The sequence below is a fragment of the Saccostrea cucullata genome, unplaced genomic scaffold (genome assembly GCF_032062105.1).
Source record: "Saccostrea cucullata isolate Sc308-1 unplaced genomic scaffold, CSIRO_AGI_Scuc_v1 ctg12105, whole genome shotgun sequence".
Classification (NCBI taxonomy): Eukaryota; Metazoa; Mollusca; class Bivalvia; order Ostreida; family Ostreidae; genus Saccostrea; species Saccostrea cuccullata.
The window spans coordinates 2,031-17,453 of NW_026922240.1; the positions used below are offsets into that span (position 1 = coordinate 2,031).

A 15,423-nucleotide genomic window follows, 5' to 3' on the forward strand; every position below is an offset into this window, starting at 1 on the left:
GTCCCCGTTACAATTAGCACTAGTTAAATTAAACTTTTACAGTATAAAGTCCTCTTTATAAAAAAATTTCAGCAGTATATAAAAGAGTCCTTTTTTGTATATACATGTATATAGTGATTACGTAAAATCAAAAACAGTATGTTACCGGCCCCTGTGATTTAATCTGATTGAAAATTATTTTGTTTCATGAACTTAATCCTGAGTTCCTATCAATTACTAGGGTTTTAATTTTGCAAATATTTAGGACATACACCCTGTTTTACCAACATGTCTGTTAATTTTATGAACATGCATCTTGAAAAATGCTTTAAAAAGTTTAGGACAAAATGTATTTACAGATATCAAATTAAAAAAATCCTATACAATATAGAGATTTGTCGGAGAAGAAAATGAGGTTTGAAATCGAAAAGATGATTTCTGTCATTATTTTGTTATGTTTGCATTTAGTTTCCTTTATAAAATTGTCTTCCATATATTTAAAAACACAATTGTTATATATTAAATATTCAACATTTGTTTTCCTCTTGATATTCTGTACTTAGTGTGCTTAAATGTAAAAGAGCATCAATTGGCATACGTATACCAGTACAGTGCAATGCAACACAAAGTGAACGAGTATAAGAGTGCTCGCAATAAAATCGTGAACAAAGAAGTACACATGTACCTACGCCGTCTTAGAGGACCTAAAAAATTAGAAAAACAGTAAGATTATCACAAAATGCAGCTTTTAATGAATTCTTGTCAAAACGTTCTTGGCTACCAAAGCAAAAAATAGTTTCCAACAGAAATCATACTTTGACAAAATTCAGACTAACCCTAATAAACCCGTGATTGCTCTTCCAAACATTCAATACATGCATTAATTTGACATTTACTTGTATATGAAAACACTTTAATACTTATATAAATTAAAATTTTTTAGAATGATTACAAATTACTAGTAAGTGGCAAACAGGGCTTACTTGCGCAGACTTTGTTAAGAAGTACGTGGAACAGTCTGGATTTCTCTAAGTCGTCGATGTCGTCCACGCGGTAGTAATTCCTGGCGCCACTCGATATCCCGATCATCTCCACGTGGTCCACCCGATGTCCCACCCCAATACCGAACACCTCCACGCCGTGAAACTTCAAATCGTTAGCTTCCTGTCTCGTCAGGGACTTAGCCATCGGGAAAGTAAAGAGATCGTACCTACCTATGTGTGCCAAATTCACCATTTACTTAGTATTTTAACATAAAGATGACTAAATCGGTTACTCTTGCAGAGACAGAGTTCATGCAAGAAAGACAATCAAACACGTTTAGAGTTGAAACAAAGGCAACATTTTGTGGATCTACATATGTTTTATCTCCTCGTAACGATGTTGGGAGGGGGGTATAGTAATGATAGCGTGTGTGGGGGTTACTTGGTCCTTTGTGCTAAACGGAAGTGAGGTAATTTGCATTGGAATCGATGTTGAATAGTGCTTTGTTTAATAAATGCTTTTTTGCAAATGGATGCTCCGCTTTGCGTTGATCTTGCTGGTTCTTATTCATGATGTACGTATTAAAATATTCAATGTGGAATTGAAATAAAATGAATGTTCAACAAATCAGATGTAGCCAGGATGTTAAGGTACTCTTGAAATATTCAGTATGTTTTTTAAATAGTTTACACATGTGCACAATTTCTCAGGCGTGATGAGTCCTTATAATAGTTTTTCAATGCAGATTTGAAAAGCATTCAATTTAAATGAACGATTGGGGAATATTCATGCAATTTGTTATTAAATATGAAACAAATGGAGGCTCCTCTTTTGTAAGGTAATAAAAAGATTTGATTCCGTGCTAATACGTACCTGGGTTTGTCTCTCCGTCTGTCAGAATGACGGCCAGATTCTTGACGTTTTCTCTGTCGCCGGCCTTTGGAACAAACACTTCCTCTCTAGCTTGCTTCAGTGCCCTATATATAGTGGTACACATTCCGTCCGTGTACGGGATACTCCTAATGGCCCTCAGTACCTCATCCTTCGTCTGATATCGGTTAAAGTCGAACTCCAGTTTGCTGCCAGCACTGAAGGTTATCACGGCTACTTTGGTTTTGTTCGGTCCTATCTCGTATCGCTCTAAGACCCGCTCCACGAAGTGTAGCTCCTTTTGGTACGCCTGTAGACCAAGACTTCTGGAGGTGTCGATAAGGAATGCAATGTCGGCATCCTGAGAACAATCTGTTGTCAAGTATCAAAAAAGGAGGTGGGGTTCATAAAATACTTCTAATTCAAATTAAAGACACAAAAATATAAGGCACAGACCGGAAGGTTATATGTACTAAATTAATTTGACCTGTAATATTAAGTTTTTATAGTCTATTAATGCGTTTGCATTTACGAAGGTATGACTACATGTATATGTTTTATGTCTACAACTGTACCTGTACTCGAAGACTCGGCGAGGTTAAAGATCAGTTGTGAGTCTGTGTTACCTAGAATATAAATTAATCGTAATAAATGATTTCTTAATTTGACTGGAAATAAAGTTTTGATTTCAGTACATTATACAACATTCAAGTATACATGAATAATGTTTACATTTGGCTACCTTTATTATGCAGTTGCATTCTTTTAAACAATGCAACTGATATTCTCGTTTCATCAACTTGTTTGTCAATAACTTAAACCTCGTTTCAGAAATTTTTCGTACGTAGAGCAGGCTCTTATTTATCGAATCAACTGAGAGATATTAACCCCATGCGCGGGTGATGAGAGTATATTGCTAGATAAGTAAGGGAAGTTGAAAAAAGTAAGTAAAAGTCTCGGTTGTTGTGTTACTATTAACGCATTTTCTGGTAAAATATCCAAATATGAAACAATATGTCAGACTTAAATCTTTAATTTCAACCTCACTGGGATATATCCTGTCAACATAAGAATAGAAATAGTAGATTTCTCTACAATTCTCTGTTATCCTTGGACTTTCAATAAGGCGTTGCATTCTCGACGTTACATACTTAGCGTTTTTACTGAAAAAGCAACTGTCAATGATATCAAAATGCCTAAACTTTAATTTAATGTGGGGAATGGCTGCATACAGAGTTGAAAAGTAGGAAGTTTTTATGTTTTTAATTCTGGTAAAATTTGGTGTTTTCTTTTCCAAAAGTTCCTTGGTATTTTTAAGTACGCCTGTATCCACATCTGACCAAACGAGTAAACTTTTTTGATCGACATCGTGTATACCATTTATTGCAAGATACCAGCAAAATTATAGAATTTCTGCTTGCTCCATCTTTCTTCATGGATAAGCAAACTATCTTTGCGAAAAATCTTTAAAATCAACACTTCAGAATTACGCCACTCTAAGTGAAAACTTTTCGGCTTAGTCCCCTCTCACCGTGTTTTGTTGGTATATAGGATAGTTAAACAAAAACCTGCTTCTGTCATTACCTTAATACACATTGCTACCATACATCTCGTTAGTGTAGCACAACAAAGTAACAATTTAAACTTGAGAGCCATTTAGTTTTGCTGTCCGGATCAGTAAGGAGTCAATATTATTTTTGTATAATAATTTTAAGTACATTGAAGTTTACTAAAATCTTGCAGACCCATCGTTGGTTTGAAATACTACATGTAATTAGTGTGTTCATTATTCTGTAACTTTCAGAAGATAAACCATCAAAATGGAACTGTTTTCTTAATATGAAACACACAGGAACATTGTAAAACAGTAATAAGCTTTTTGGACAATTACAAATTATATTTTTAACGTTTTTTCAAAACACATAATAATATATATATAATAAATATAAAAAACATGGTTTTGTTGCCCCCCCCCCCCCCCATCAAATATAAATTTTCGACATCTAGTAAAGAAGTTCTTACTATATTTTATAGAAAACTATACCCATTAGTGTTCTTATGAAAATTATGCTTACTTTCTTACATGGACTTTTTTAAAACCCTTGTTAAGAATTGTTATATAGGATGGGCGAAAAATTGAATGTTCATATTGCATATATTTTCCATAATGGCAAAATATTATCCTTTCCTTAAATTTTGTGAGTATTTATGTCCTTATGGATTTATTGCTTGTATACCTTGTTTGTGGCGTTTCATGATCAAGAGATGTAATATTCTCGAATAAAATATGCTTTTAAAATTGCTTATACATGTATTTTCGTTTTTATCATGGTGTAAGCTGTGGTTTAATGGATGCACATGTAAAAGCAAGAATTGCAGTTTTTGCTGCCTCCATCTTAACAATGTGATGGCCTTCTCGTATTCGTTTTTCTTTATCATAATTTATATTAATATTTTTTGGAAAAGTGCTAGTAGGCACATATAATCAAACAAACAGGTACATTAATATTTTTTTCAATTTACAACAGAACGTTCAAATCTACACCCCCTCCCCTAAAAATAATTATTCAAAAATGCGAAAGTGTTAGTACATCATATACATAGACAAAAAAAGGCTTACCTAGCCAAATGAGTATCTACAATAGAAAATGTGAAACAGATTTTCAAAAAATGCATAGAAAATTTCAAATTTAGGAGAACTTTTACACTTTGCGAATTGGAACATGTATGCATCTAATAAATTGTTTTAAATGAAGCATTATATTACAGATATTTTCTGTTTAAATTAGTTTTAAAAGAGAAAAAACTTAATTTGGTCAAAATAAATCAATGAATACATCTTCTACTTACCAAAGATAAAATGTTAATATATACATTATAGTTATCCATAATGGAAATCAAGGCAGTGTATGTTGATTATAGCTCGTTTGCGTATTTGAAACATTGTGATAACATCATGCCGAGCTATTACTTCATGGGACCCTATTTTTAAAAGACTCCAGATTATCTTAATTTGGCTTAAATTTGTACACTTGGTCTGTTATGACCACTTACACCGTTAAACGGATTGACGGAAAAATCCGGATAGAATGAAATTCTTCTATCAATGAAGCCGATATCGTTAGCGTGTACTGTTTACCTAACCCCAAAGCCTTGTCATTTTTGTTTAAATGTCTGAATTAATTGGATTTTAATATGATTAATTTCAGGTGGTCAGTATGAATGCTTTTAATTTTTGAAAAATCAAAGAAAAATATTTTACCACAAACTTTGGCAAGAGTGTGAAAGCTCTCAACAATATTAAAATTCATTTAGATTAATCCTTATTAATCTCATTTATTGATGTCTTATGAAGTGGCGAAGGATTTTCAGTACTATAAAGTCGTGAAAGTGTTTGTGATTTAGTAAAAAATGTTTCAAACAGGAGTAGGTCGTTAAAATTGAAGCTAATGATCTTCAGATAATAATTTACATTGTAATTTAAAAATCAGCAATGATATAAAGACTTTCAATATTTAAAAATAATGTCTGTTTAACACATGAAGGGATAAATACTTTGAAAAAATGAATTTAATATCAAAACAAGAATATGTTTAAAATTAATTATAGATCTTGTGGTAAATATTCTAATTTTAGTTTTGACACTTTGTTCCGCTTATTCAAATAAAAAATCTTGGATAGTTTGCTGGTTTTACGACAAAATCCCAGAATATAGGTATATTAATCTCTACAGGCACGAAGTGGGGGAGGGGTGACAATCTGTTTTTAAATTCTGTAGTTTCACATACAAGAAATACTTAGTCTTTCTTATACGATAAATGGACCAATTCAAGATATAAAACATGAAAAAAAATATTTCTTAAAAAACAAAATGAACATCATAATTTTCTTAAGGACATATCAGTGAACTTGCTGGCATCGTTCAATTTTTGCAACAATTTTTATATGACATTGAAGTTAATGCTTGATCAAGACCATTTTTTTTGTTTCTGATGTTCAGTATATAACACTAAAATATGATTCAGTAATTTTCGCATGAATCCGAAATTAAATTCAAATTTCGGTGAAAATATCGTTACGGATGTTAGCGTTACGGAAGTTAATTCCCCAGCAATAAAAGTTAAAATTTTCTATCTCGGCGATAGTTAAAATCAAAGATTGTGTTAGGATTTTAAATAAAAGTATGAAGCATTTCGCTCCCAAAATAATAAAAAAATTGTATACCTTTAATGCAAAAACTTTCCTGAATTACCGTTACGGAAGTTAAATTTTTAAGGGAGACAACAGTTTTTCTGTAATTAATTTTGTTTTAATATTTCGAGAATGTAATCGTCTAAAATAGCTGACTCACTACTAGAATCAAAGATATAAGATTCCGTGGTCACTTTCAGATGGGTTTCAGTTCTTTTTGAAATCTGCTTTCTAATCATGAAATTTAAAACAAAATCGTTATGGAAGTTAATGGATTTTTAGCAACATGCAATGATTTCGCATGAAAGAAGATGCATGCATTTCTTTGCGAGAAGTGGTTTGGTTTCTTTTTATACAGGATAAAAAAACTTTTTTTAACATTCATCGCAATCTGTTTGGAACTCTTTTACGACTGAGAATTTCATCTTGAAATTGTAAATGAATGACATGAAATGAAGCGACACATAGTGAGGATTTGCAGTTTTTCAACATTATTTTTTATCAAAACGTCAGTCTTGAACCGCACATTAGATAAATATTCAAAAACCGTGTGTGTATATTGAGACTTATCGATCATAATATGTGTAGTCAGGATATTAGAACGGTATATTTGTAAGCGACATAGAAAAATCTTAATTGGACATGTTTTGTAGAATGACTGTTATGCACAGAATGGGGGGGGGGGGGTCTTCACTCGTCGCTCGTTCTATACTTACTAAGTTCTTCTGCAATCTAACAGTCTAAGTCAAGTAAAAATGTGAGGGTCGTACTCCATCAAATAATATATTTCATTTAAATTTTTTAGACAATTAATAATCAAAATTCATAAAATAAATTTAGAATGAAAAAACTTTAGAGGACAAAATGTGACGTGGATGGGTTTTTTTTTAATAGGCATTAAGGGTTTTTTTTATCTGTTTTGGCAAAAATTATAAAATCTTGCCCGGAACCCCAGCAGCTACATGTTTTAGGTCTGTTAGAGCTCTGGTTCCCCTCTCTCTTGAAAAAAAAAAACTGGTTCTTTTTGCAAATTCTTTCAGGCGTGAAGTTTCGCGGGAACCAGATAATGTTTTTCTTCACACGTGGGTTGCATGCAGTTTCAGTGTCTGAATTTTAAACCATGGCAAACAGCGCTGGAAATTTAGGTAAGTTAAAAAAATCTTTGATATTTCACCTTTTTCATTTATAACACATTCTTGTGGCTTTTACAATTGGTAAAAGCGTGGTATTTTTATGTTTACACTTCTTAATCTTTTGTGAGATCACACGTGGTTGACCTGAGAGCTAAGTCATTACCCTTGTTGACGGTCTTAGAATCATTGTCAGCATATTTCTTATGCACTTTCGTGACTTTGTCAATAACTTATGTCACAAGCTGGACAAAATAAGGCCATTTAAAGTTTTCTCAGTCCCCCCCCCCCCCCCCCCGCGCACACACACACACTGACTTACATGTACCTAACCTAATTACCTATTCACTATAAACATACAAGTCAAAAATTTTAACACAAAGACTTTATTAATCAGAAAAATAATGTTATCCAAAGGATTAAACTCTATATTAGTTTATTTTTTCTCAAAGATCTACTCCAAGTAAAATCAAAAAGTTTTCATTTCTACTTTTAGACAATTATTTGAAATTGAAAGATTTAGAATGTTTTGCAGAAAAGAAAATAATTTCAAGACTCCTAGTTTTGTTTGTTTGTTAATTATTCCCTCTGGTGTGTAAAAAATCAGGGCACAAAAAAAACTTAGAATGGCCTTAACTATGCTGTACATGTACAATAGACCTATATGTACTATCTATCATGTTTTGTCAATCGACACCTTTCAAGGCTTTCACGCAAATCATTGCCTGCATGTTAACAACTGCTTTTTTTGGCTGTTTTTAACTGATGGTGCATTTTTTCCCTGTTTTGTTCACACTGTGAGGAGCTATCATATAATTTTCAGCATAGTAATAATTGATAAGTCACAAAATGATGTAGGTAACATGATATAAGGATGTGGTAAATGAGAATGAATTCAAATTACTTTGAGGGTGGAGAAATTGAGGGGAAAAAACAGACACCCCCTCCCCCCTTCTATCCTAACCCATAATTTTTTTAAGATTTGCCTGCAAATTGGCTGCAATTAACTTATACTTCAGAAGCAGGGATCAAAATTAATTTTATTTCCGCTTTTCCATTGGTTAAAAATTCTTAAAACATTGCCAAACATTATTTCATAGGCTTTAATCCAGTTTCACAGGTTAGCTGTTGGCAAAAAGTGAAATTAACACTAATATTAAATGAAACAATAAACAGCTGTCCATTTTTAACATGTTCTCAATACAAAGGTAAAAAACCTGGGGGGGTTGGGGGGGGGTGTCGTTTTGACTTATATTGCCTGCACATGTACCCCTTAGTTTTCACTTGTCATATCAATTTTACTTGTTGCAGGCAATTGGAAAATTAATGAGGTCTATCCATCAGAATCCACTGAATTTTTAGCTTTTTACTTTCAGCTCTTTTAAGTGTATCAGACAAAACTGGCTTGACAGAATTCGCACAGAAGTTATCTGCCCTTGGTCTGAAGCTTGTGGCATCAGGAGGGACGGCCAAGTGTATTAGGGATGCTGGGATACCTGTCAGGTAGAAATAGACAACCCATTTATTTATATGTTTGAGACTATATTGAAATTGTAAGAAACAACAAGTCAACTTAATGAAATTTTGAATGAAATGGATTCATTGATACTGTATTATGGGAAATGAAACTCATACTTCTGTATTCAGCAAACAATGCTTTAAAGAAAAAAGATCTGTATCATTCTCAAATGTCATTCAGTCCTGAATTTATTGTTGTGCATTTCATTATATAATATAAAAACTTAATTACCATTATAAGAAGTATATTACCTTTCAGTGATGTGTCAGAAATCACAGGTGCCCCTGAAATGCTTGGAGGGAGGGTCAAGACTCTACACCCCACAGTTCATGGAGGTAAGTTTGGAATGACTTATTACTTTACATTTCCTTATACCTTAAGTTTAAATGTTGAAAACTCATTCAATGTTAAGGAATATCTGAAAGAGATTTAGTTCTAAATATCTTTTTGTTGTTACTGCATTATTATAAAATTTTGTTTGTTAATATAATAAAAGATGACTACCTATAAATGCTGAAATGATTTTAGAAATCTGTGATTTGATACTGAAGATTAACCATTTTTTTTTAACATTATTTTATTCTGAATATAAAATATGCTGGCACATTCTCCCCACATGTTTGGCATTTATTACTTGTAGGAATTCTGTCCAGATTAACTGATTCTGACCAAAGTGACTTGAAAACACAGAACATTGAGATGATCAGGTATATTCACGGTTATGTCTGTAACTTTACTAAAACTAAAGCTAATATGCCTTAAAATGACCCTAGCAATTAGGAAAATACATAATACAGCTCTGTACTAAGCAGATAAAAAACTGCAACTAAACACAGAAAAACATATCATATAGGGTTTTAATTTATCATAAATTTTTAAGAGCAATTACAGTAAAACTCATTTAGTACGAACATGGATATTGTGAATTTTTACAGAATCTGAAGTAGCCTGACAGATATTAAACAAGATCCATTTTATACTTTGTTGACAGGCTGGTAGTGTGTAACCTGTACCCCTTTGTCAAGACAGTCGCTGATCCTCATGTTCTGATTGAGAAGGCAGTGGAGCAGATTGATATTGGTAAGATGCTTTGATTGATGAAAGAGAAATTTGTTTAAAAAGCATCTTCATAGTCCTTAACAAGACAGTACATGAAGCAAAAAAGTAAAATGTTTTTTTTAAAACTTAATATTCCAGGGTGGGGTGACACTGCTGAGGGCTGCAGCCAAGAACCACATGAGGGTGTCTGTGATTTGTGACCCAGAGGACTATAACAGGTGCGTAAGGGTACCAATTTACACCAAAACCACATGAGGATGTCTGTAATCTGTGACTTGGAATACTTCAACAGGTAAGTGGAGGTACCACTTCATGTCAAGAACCACATGAGGTCTGGGATCAGGGACCCAGAGGACAATAACAGTTAAGTAAGGGCACCACTTCAAATGAAGAACTGCAAGAGGGTGTCTGTAATCTGTGACCCAGAAGACATTAACAGGTAACTAAAGGCACCACTTCAAGAACCACATGAAGATGTCTGTAATCTGTTATTCAGAGGACTATAACAGGTAAGAACACCACTTCAAGTCAAGAACCACATGAGGGTGTCTGTAATCTGAGACCCAGAGGACTATAATAGGTGAGTAAGGTCACCACTTCAAACCAAGAACCACAAGGGGGTTTCTTTAATCTATGACCCAGAGGACTATAACTGGTAAGTAGGGGTGCCAGTTCAAACCAATAACTGCACGAGTCTGTGATTTGTGACCCAGAGTACTATAACAGGTAAGTAGGGGAACCACTTCACTCCAAAACCATATGAGGGTGTGACCCAGAGAACTATAATAGGTAAGAGCACCACTTCAAATAAATTTACACCCAGCTTATTATAGAACATAAGATGGAGCAAAACATCCAAACATATTACTATTTGATTTGGCAGATTTTGCAATCATATTGCATGATCCTTAAGTAAGTATGTCGAGACAAGAAGAATTTTGGTGTTGGCATAGTTCAAATTTTCCAACATCAGTAAAGGTGATGAAAATTTACTGATTTTTGTTCCCATTTATACTCTAGAATGAATAACAATATTTACTGATTATGTTGAATTTTCATGAACAGGGTTCTGGATGAGTTGTCCAATTCACCAAGTAAAGATACAACTCTGGAAACTAGGAAAATGTTGGCAGTGAAGGTGAAAGTCTTCCTTATCACATTGTGCTAGAAAGAAAAAGCCATATAGATATTGATTAATCATACTGTTTATCACTATTCATACTTTATTTAACTATGAATAATTCCTGCTTTAGGCCTTTAACCACACAGCTGACTATGATGCTGCTATATCAGACTACTTCAGGCGTCAGTATAGCTCTGGAACCTCCCAGCTAAGTCTGAGGTATGGGATGAATCCTCATCAAAAGCCGGCGCAGATATCAACCAACCTTGCTGAGCTCCCTCTCAAAGGTACATAACTCTTACTGAACACAGTTCAAAGGTACACAACTCTTACTGAGCACATTCAAAGCTACACAACTCTTACTATATACACCCAAATGTATAAAAACTGTAAACACACTCAAAGGTACATATTACTTATTCCTTAAAACGCCCATTCAATTTTTACTGAAAATATGAATTTTTTAATAAACAAAAGGTACATATCTCTTACTATTCTTTTAGTTGTGAATGGATCCCCAGGGTTCATCAATCTTTTGGATGCTTTAAACGGTTGGCAGCTTGTAAGAGAGCTAAAGGCAGCATTAGGAAAACCAGCAGCCACATCATTTAAACATGTCAGCCCAGCAGGTAGGTTTTCTCAGAAGGGGACACCACTTCAGGAAAAAAAATTGAAATAATGTTCCTTTTTTCCTCCAAATATTTAAATATTCAAAAACCTTTCAAATTTGAATCGAAGGTTAATTGATAAAAATTTCTTATGTACAATTTTTTTGAAAAAAAAGACGAGCATAATCTGACTTGTTGATAGGTGCTGCTGTTGGTGGCCAAGGGATGTCAGAGACTGACAAAAAAGTGTGTATGGTGGAAGACATGGAGGATTTATCTCCCTTAGCAGAAGCCTATGCAAGGGCCCGGGGTAAGTATATCGATACATGGAGGGACCTTTTCTTTCACACAATGTTCATTTATGATCAGATGAGAAAGTTCGTTGTAATATATTATTGTGGAAATACGGGCACTTACATAGTGTATCTGATCTTAAGAATCGAAAAGCTTGTTGGCTTCATATTGACAGATTGAGATTTTGATTTTCTTACTTAAGGAGCTGATAGGATGTCCTTCCTTTGGAGATTTATCTCACTCTCCGACCCCTGTGATGTACCCACTGCTAAAATCATCTCCAGAGAGGTCACTTTCACTTCTAACTGTATTTCATTTTCTAAAAAAAAAAAAATGATTTTGTTTTTTCCTGTTTGAAAATAACACAAGTAGTGTGTCATTCATTGCATTTTGTTCCTAATATCAACTTCACATAATTCTGGCATGGTAATTTTCTTCCAGGGCATGAGTAGGTTTCAAGCTCTTATATTATTTCAGGTGTCTGATGGAATCATTGCACCAGGGTACCTCCCAGAGGCCTTAGAAATTCTGAAGAAGAAAAAGGGAGGCAAATACTGCATTCTTCAGGTAGAAACTTTCAAATGCAGTGTCTTCAAATCTTTACCTTGTTAAAATGAATTTGTTTTTAAAATTAAACTAATTAAATTTAATGAAATCTAATGAAATTTATTTTAATTTCATTTGGTGACTTACAGTACAGGCAACGCGGATCCCGTATTAGACCGCGTCCCCTCCGCGGTGTATTAATCCTTTCCGCGTTACACCGTCGCGGGTTTTGATCGCGGTGCTACCTGAGACCGTGTTTACACCGCGGCGGGGCCAGCTACCGTTATTCTTCAGCTAAGATGTTCTTACTTGTAAAGTATTGTCGATTTTTAATCGTGTCGAAATGAGGGAGGGGGATTACGAGCACATTGATATTATAGATTTATACCATTACATGGATTCTTTAAAAATTCATTTTTTAAGTTTTATCATATTGTTTAATAAAAAACATCTTCTTTTGTTTTACCAATAGTCACTCAAATTTAATTAATTCTCAAACACGTCTGTTAACAGTAATACATGTACAGTATAGGATGAAATAAAGTCGAATAATTTATCGAATATATTAACTTAAAGTTTATTTTCAAAATCAATAATACCACCCCAAATGATCTTCAAATTGCTAAAAAGGTATAATTAAACTTTAAATGCCATGATATCGCTTCTCTTTATATGCACTGTAATCCGGTGTTCACAATGAACCCGTGCAGTTGCAGTTACTTGTAGCTATGTGTTTATTTATCTGTGAGATTATATCAGTCATTTGGTTTCATTTAAAACTACCGTTACTTTTGTAAACATATCTGTTATAAATAATAGCATGAAAAACGATGATAAATAGTGATACATAATTACAATTAAATTTTAACAAAACACGCGTAAGTGTAGGAATACCGTTGTTCTATTATTATGCGCTACACTGTAAGACTATGAACTAAATATTGACGATTTTTATTTGTTTTTTTTTTTTTTTTTTTGGGGGGGGGGGTATTGTTAATAAAATAATCACAGGTCATTCTATTCAGAATATCAATAATATCATAGCTAGTATTTGAATGTATTTCTATTTTCTGCTCTTTTCGAAAAATACTAAAATCATGTGAATCAGCAGGCACACAACGTTGTTTAAACGTTGAATATTAGTTGAAGTTGCGTTTAGACGTTGATAAATCTAGATACAATATTGATTCAATGTTGATTTTTCAACGTTGAAAATTTAACGTTGAATCAACATTGAAATTGAGTTGAATTGCCAATATTGATTCAACGTCGGATCTTCGCTGAGCGGGCCAATCCTATTTTGCGCTGATAGATACTTTGGACTATGATAGTGTCGGACTATAACACTGTCGGACCATAACGAGGTCGGACTTGACAAAGTCGCACTACCGTATATCATTACTAACTATTATAACTAACAAGTATAGTAAATATAGAAATTTTACACATTCAATGATAAATATGAATTCAGTACGAATTTGCCAAAGTATGAATTAAGAGGATACGCAGTAGGACATCCGGAAAATATTCAAAAAGACAGCATAACACAACCCTTAGGACTCAACACCAAGATTTAATTAAAAAAAACTCTTTAAAGAAAACATTTCGGCATGTCAGAGTACTAGTATCATTGAAGAGACATACTTGAAGAGACATTATTTGTCGAAATGAATATCTGGTGCATCAAAAAGTTGTACCGTATAAGAAGTGCATCTTACCTTGGAATGGTTTCATGTTCATGACTTTTTCATGACCACATGTGAAATACAAGACGTTTGTAAATGCTCGGGTTTTGTAACATGATTAATTTATAAAATGTATTTTGGTGAAAATTATTGTAACACAATTAACTATTGATAGGAAATTAAACACTAACTGTTTATAATACTAGTATACAATTTTTTTTATATAGTGATATACCGTTCCTCTGCTATAAATTTCACCTTAGAAAGTTTTAAATTTGTAATATTGATTTTTATAAACAACAATTACATTGGAGTCACATGGAAAATAGTTTGAAGTATAAAGCGCTACTTATTTTTTCGGAAATGATTTTTATGTGCAGATCATGAAATGAAGAAATTGAACACAGAGAATAGAAAGAGTAACGATTTATTACCACAACATTAAATGTAATATATGAGGTGCATATGAAAATAATACTTACTATTATACCTATTTAGATCATTTTAGAAAACATCATGATGCGATGTTTCCTTAGTCAGAAAATAACAGTGTTGTAAGTGGTTGTAAGAAAAAAAATATATTTGTGATGAGGAGTAATCTTTCTTCTAAATCTTTCTTTATGTGAAAAAAGTCATTCTAATTAAAATACTGTATCAAGTACTTGAAATATTAAACTATTTTGAAAATGGTACTTCTTATTCAATTTATAAGGCATTTGATGTTGGATGTTTTATTATTAAATATAATAAAAGAATTACAATGAAATTTGCAAAAGAAATAGAAAGTAATGTTTCCATCATTATGTTTGATCTCATCAAAATAACTACTCCGAGGTCCCAGGAAACTTATTAAGAAAACTGTGAGTAGTATTACTATTCTGTACTTTGAATGTTATCCGTCTTATCAAAGGGTCGCTATCCCTTCAATAATTATGAAGGCATCTTAGCATCCGTGAAATGAAACGGTTGAAATTTTAAGTAAGTATATTAATACTATATGACACCCCCCTTTCCAAAATAAATAATTGAATAAATGTTGAATCAACTGTTTTTCAACATATAATCAACGTTGATAATCAATGTTGATTCAATGTTAAGACTTCAACGTTGATACAAATTTTCAAAATCTACTTTGATTCAAAGTTTATTCAATGTTGTGTGCCTGCTGAATTAATATCAAAATGAAATACTTCATTCATTTGTTTTAAAAGTTTTTTTTTACTTTTATTCTTTTTATACACTCCGTTTAAAAAAAAAAAAGCAACAATAATTTGATACAAATTCCAAGGCTAATATCGCATCTGAAAATGATATCGATGAAATAATATTTAAACAATGAATCAAATGTGTTGTTGAATGGCTAGACAACGATGTGCACATCCAGCGAGCGTTACCCAAGGTATACTCTAAGACAGGTGTGAAACCCCCAGGGCAT

At 33.0% G+C, this 15,423-nt stretch overlaps 2 protein-coding genes across 2 annotated transcripts; one reads left to right on the plus strand and one right to left on the minus strand.

The window, feature by feature from the left end:
• Positions 1-385: 385 nt before the first annotated feature.
• On the minus strand, positions 386-4,978 carry LOC134261448 (collagen alpha-1(XII) chain-like). Its single transcript, XM_062743889.1, has 6 exons — positions 4,684-4,978; positions 4,454-4,469; positions 2,409-2,459; positions 1,837-2,205; positions 963-1,193; positions 386-683 (listed from the first exon to the last, which is right to left on the minus strand). Exons 1-6 carry the CDS (start codon positions 4,720-4,722, stop codon positions 565-567), a joined length of 825 nt encoding a protein of 274 aa, XP_062599873.1. The 5' UTR covers positions 4,723-4,978; the 3' UTR covers positions 386-564.
• Positions 4,979-7,074: 2,096 nt separating this feature from the next.
• Positions 7,075-11,937, plus strand: LOC134261447 (bifunctional purine biosynthesis protein ATIC-like). Its single transcript, XM_062743888.1, has 11 exons — positions 7,075-7,169; positions 8,531-8,657; positions 8,932-9,008; positions 9,314-9,380; positions 9,665-9,752; positions 9,871-9,950; positions 10,798-10,870; positions 10,986-11,142; positions 11,359-11,484; positions 11,666-11,773; positions 11,933-11,937. Exons 1-11 carry the CDS (start codon positions 7,145-7,147, stop codon positions 11,935-11,937), a joined length of 933 nt encoding a protein of 310 aa, XP_062599872.1. The 5' UTR covers positions 7,075-7,144.
• The last annotated feature ends 3,486 nt before the right edge of the window (positions 11,938-15,423 follow it).

Bases quoted from the DNA above. Each gene is read 5' to 3' on its own strand.
- LOC134261447 (XM_062743888.1), top strand. From the start codon at position 7,145: ATGGCAAACAGCGCTGGAAATTTAG. The intron at 9,009-9,313 runs GTAAGTTTGGAA...TATTACTTGTAG, and splicing joins ACACCCCACAGTTCATGGAG to GAATTCTGTCCAGATTAACT. The intron at 10,871-10,985 runs GTGAAAGTCTTC...TTCCTGCTTTAG, and splicing joins GGAAAATGTTGGCAGTGAAG to GCCTTTAACCACACAGCTGA.
- LOC134261448 (XM_062743889.1), bottom strand. From the start codon at position 4,722: ATGGATAACTATAATGTATATATTAACATTTTATCTTTG. The intron at 1,194-1,836 runs GTACGTATTAGC...TGGCACACATAG, and splicing joins AGACGGAGAGACAAACCCAG to GTAGGTACGATCTCTTTACT. The intron at 684-962 runs GTAAGCCCTGTT...CTAATTTTTTAG, and splicing joins TCTTAACAAAGTCTGCGCAA to GTCCTCTAAGACGGCGTAGG.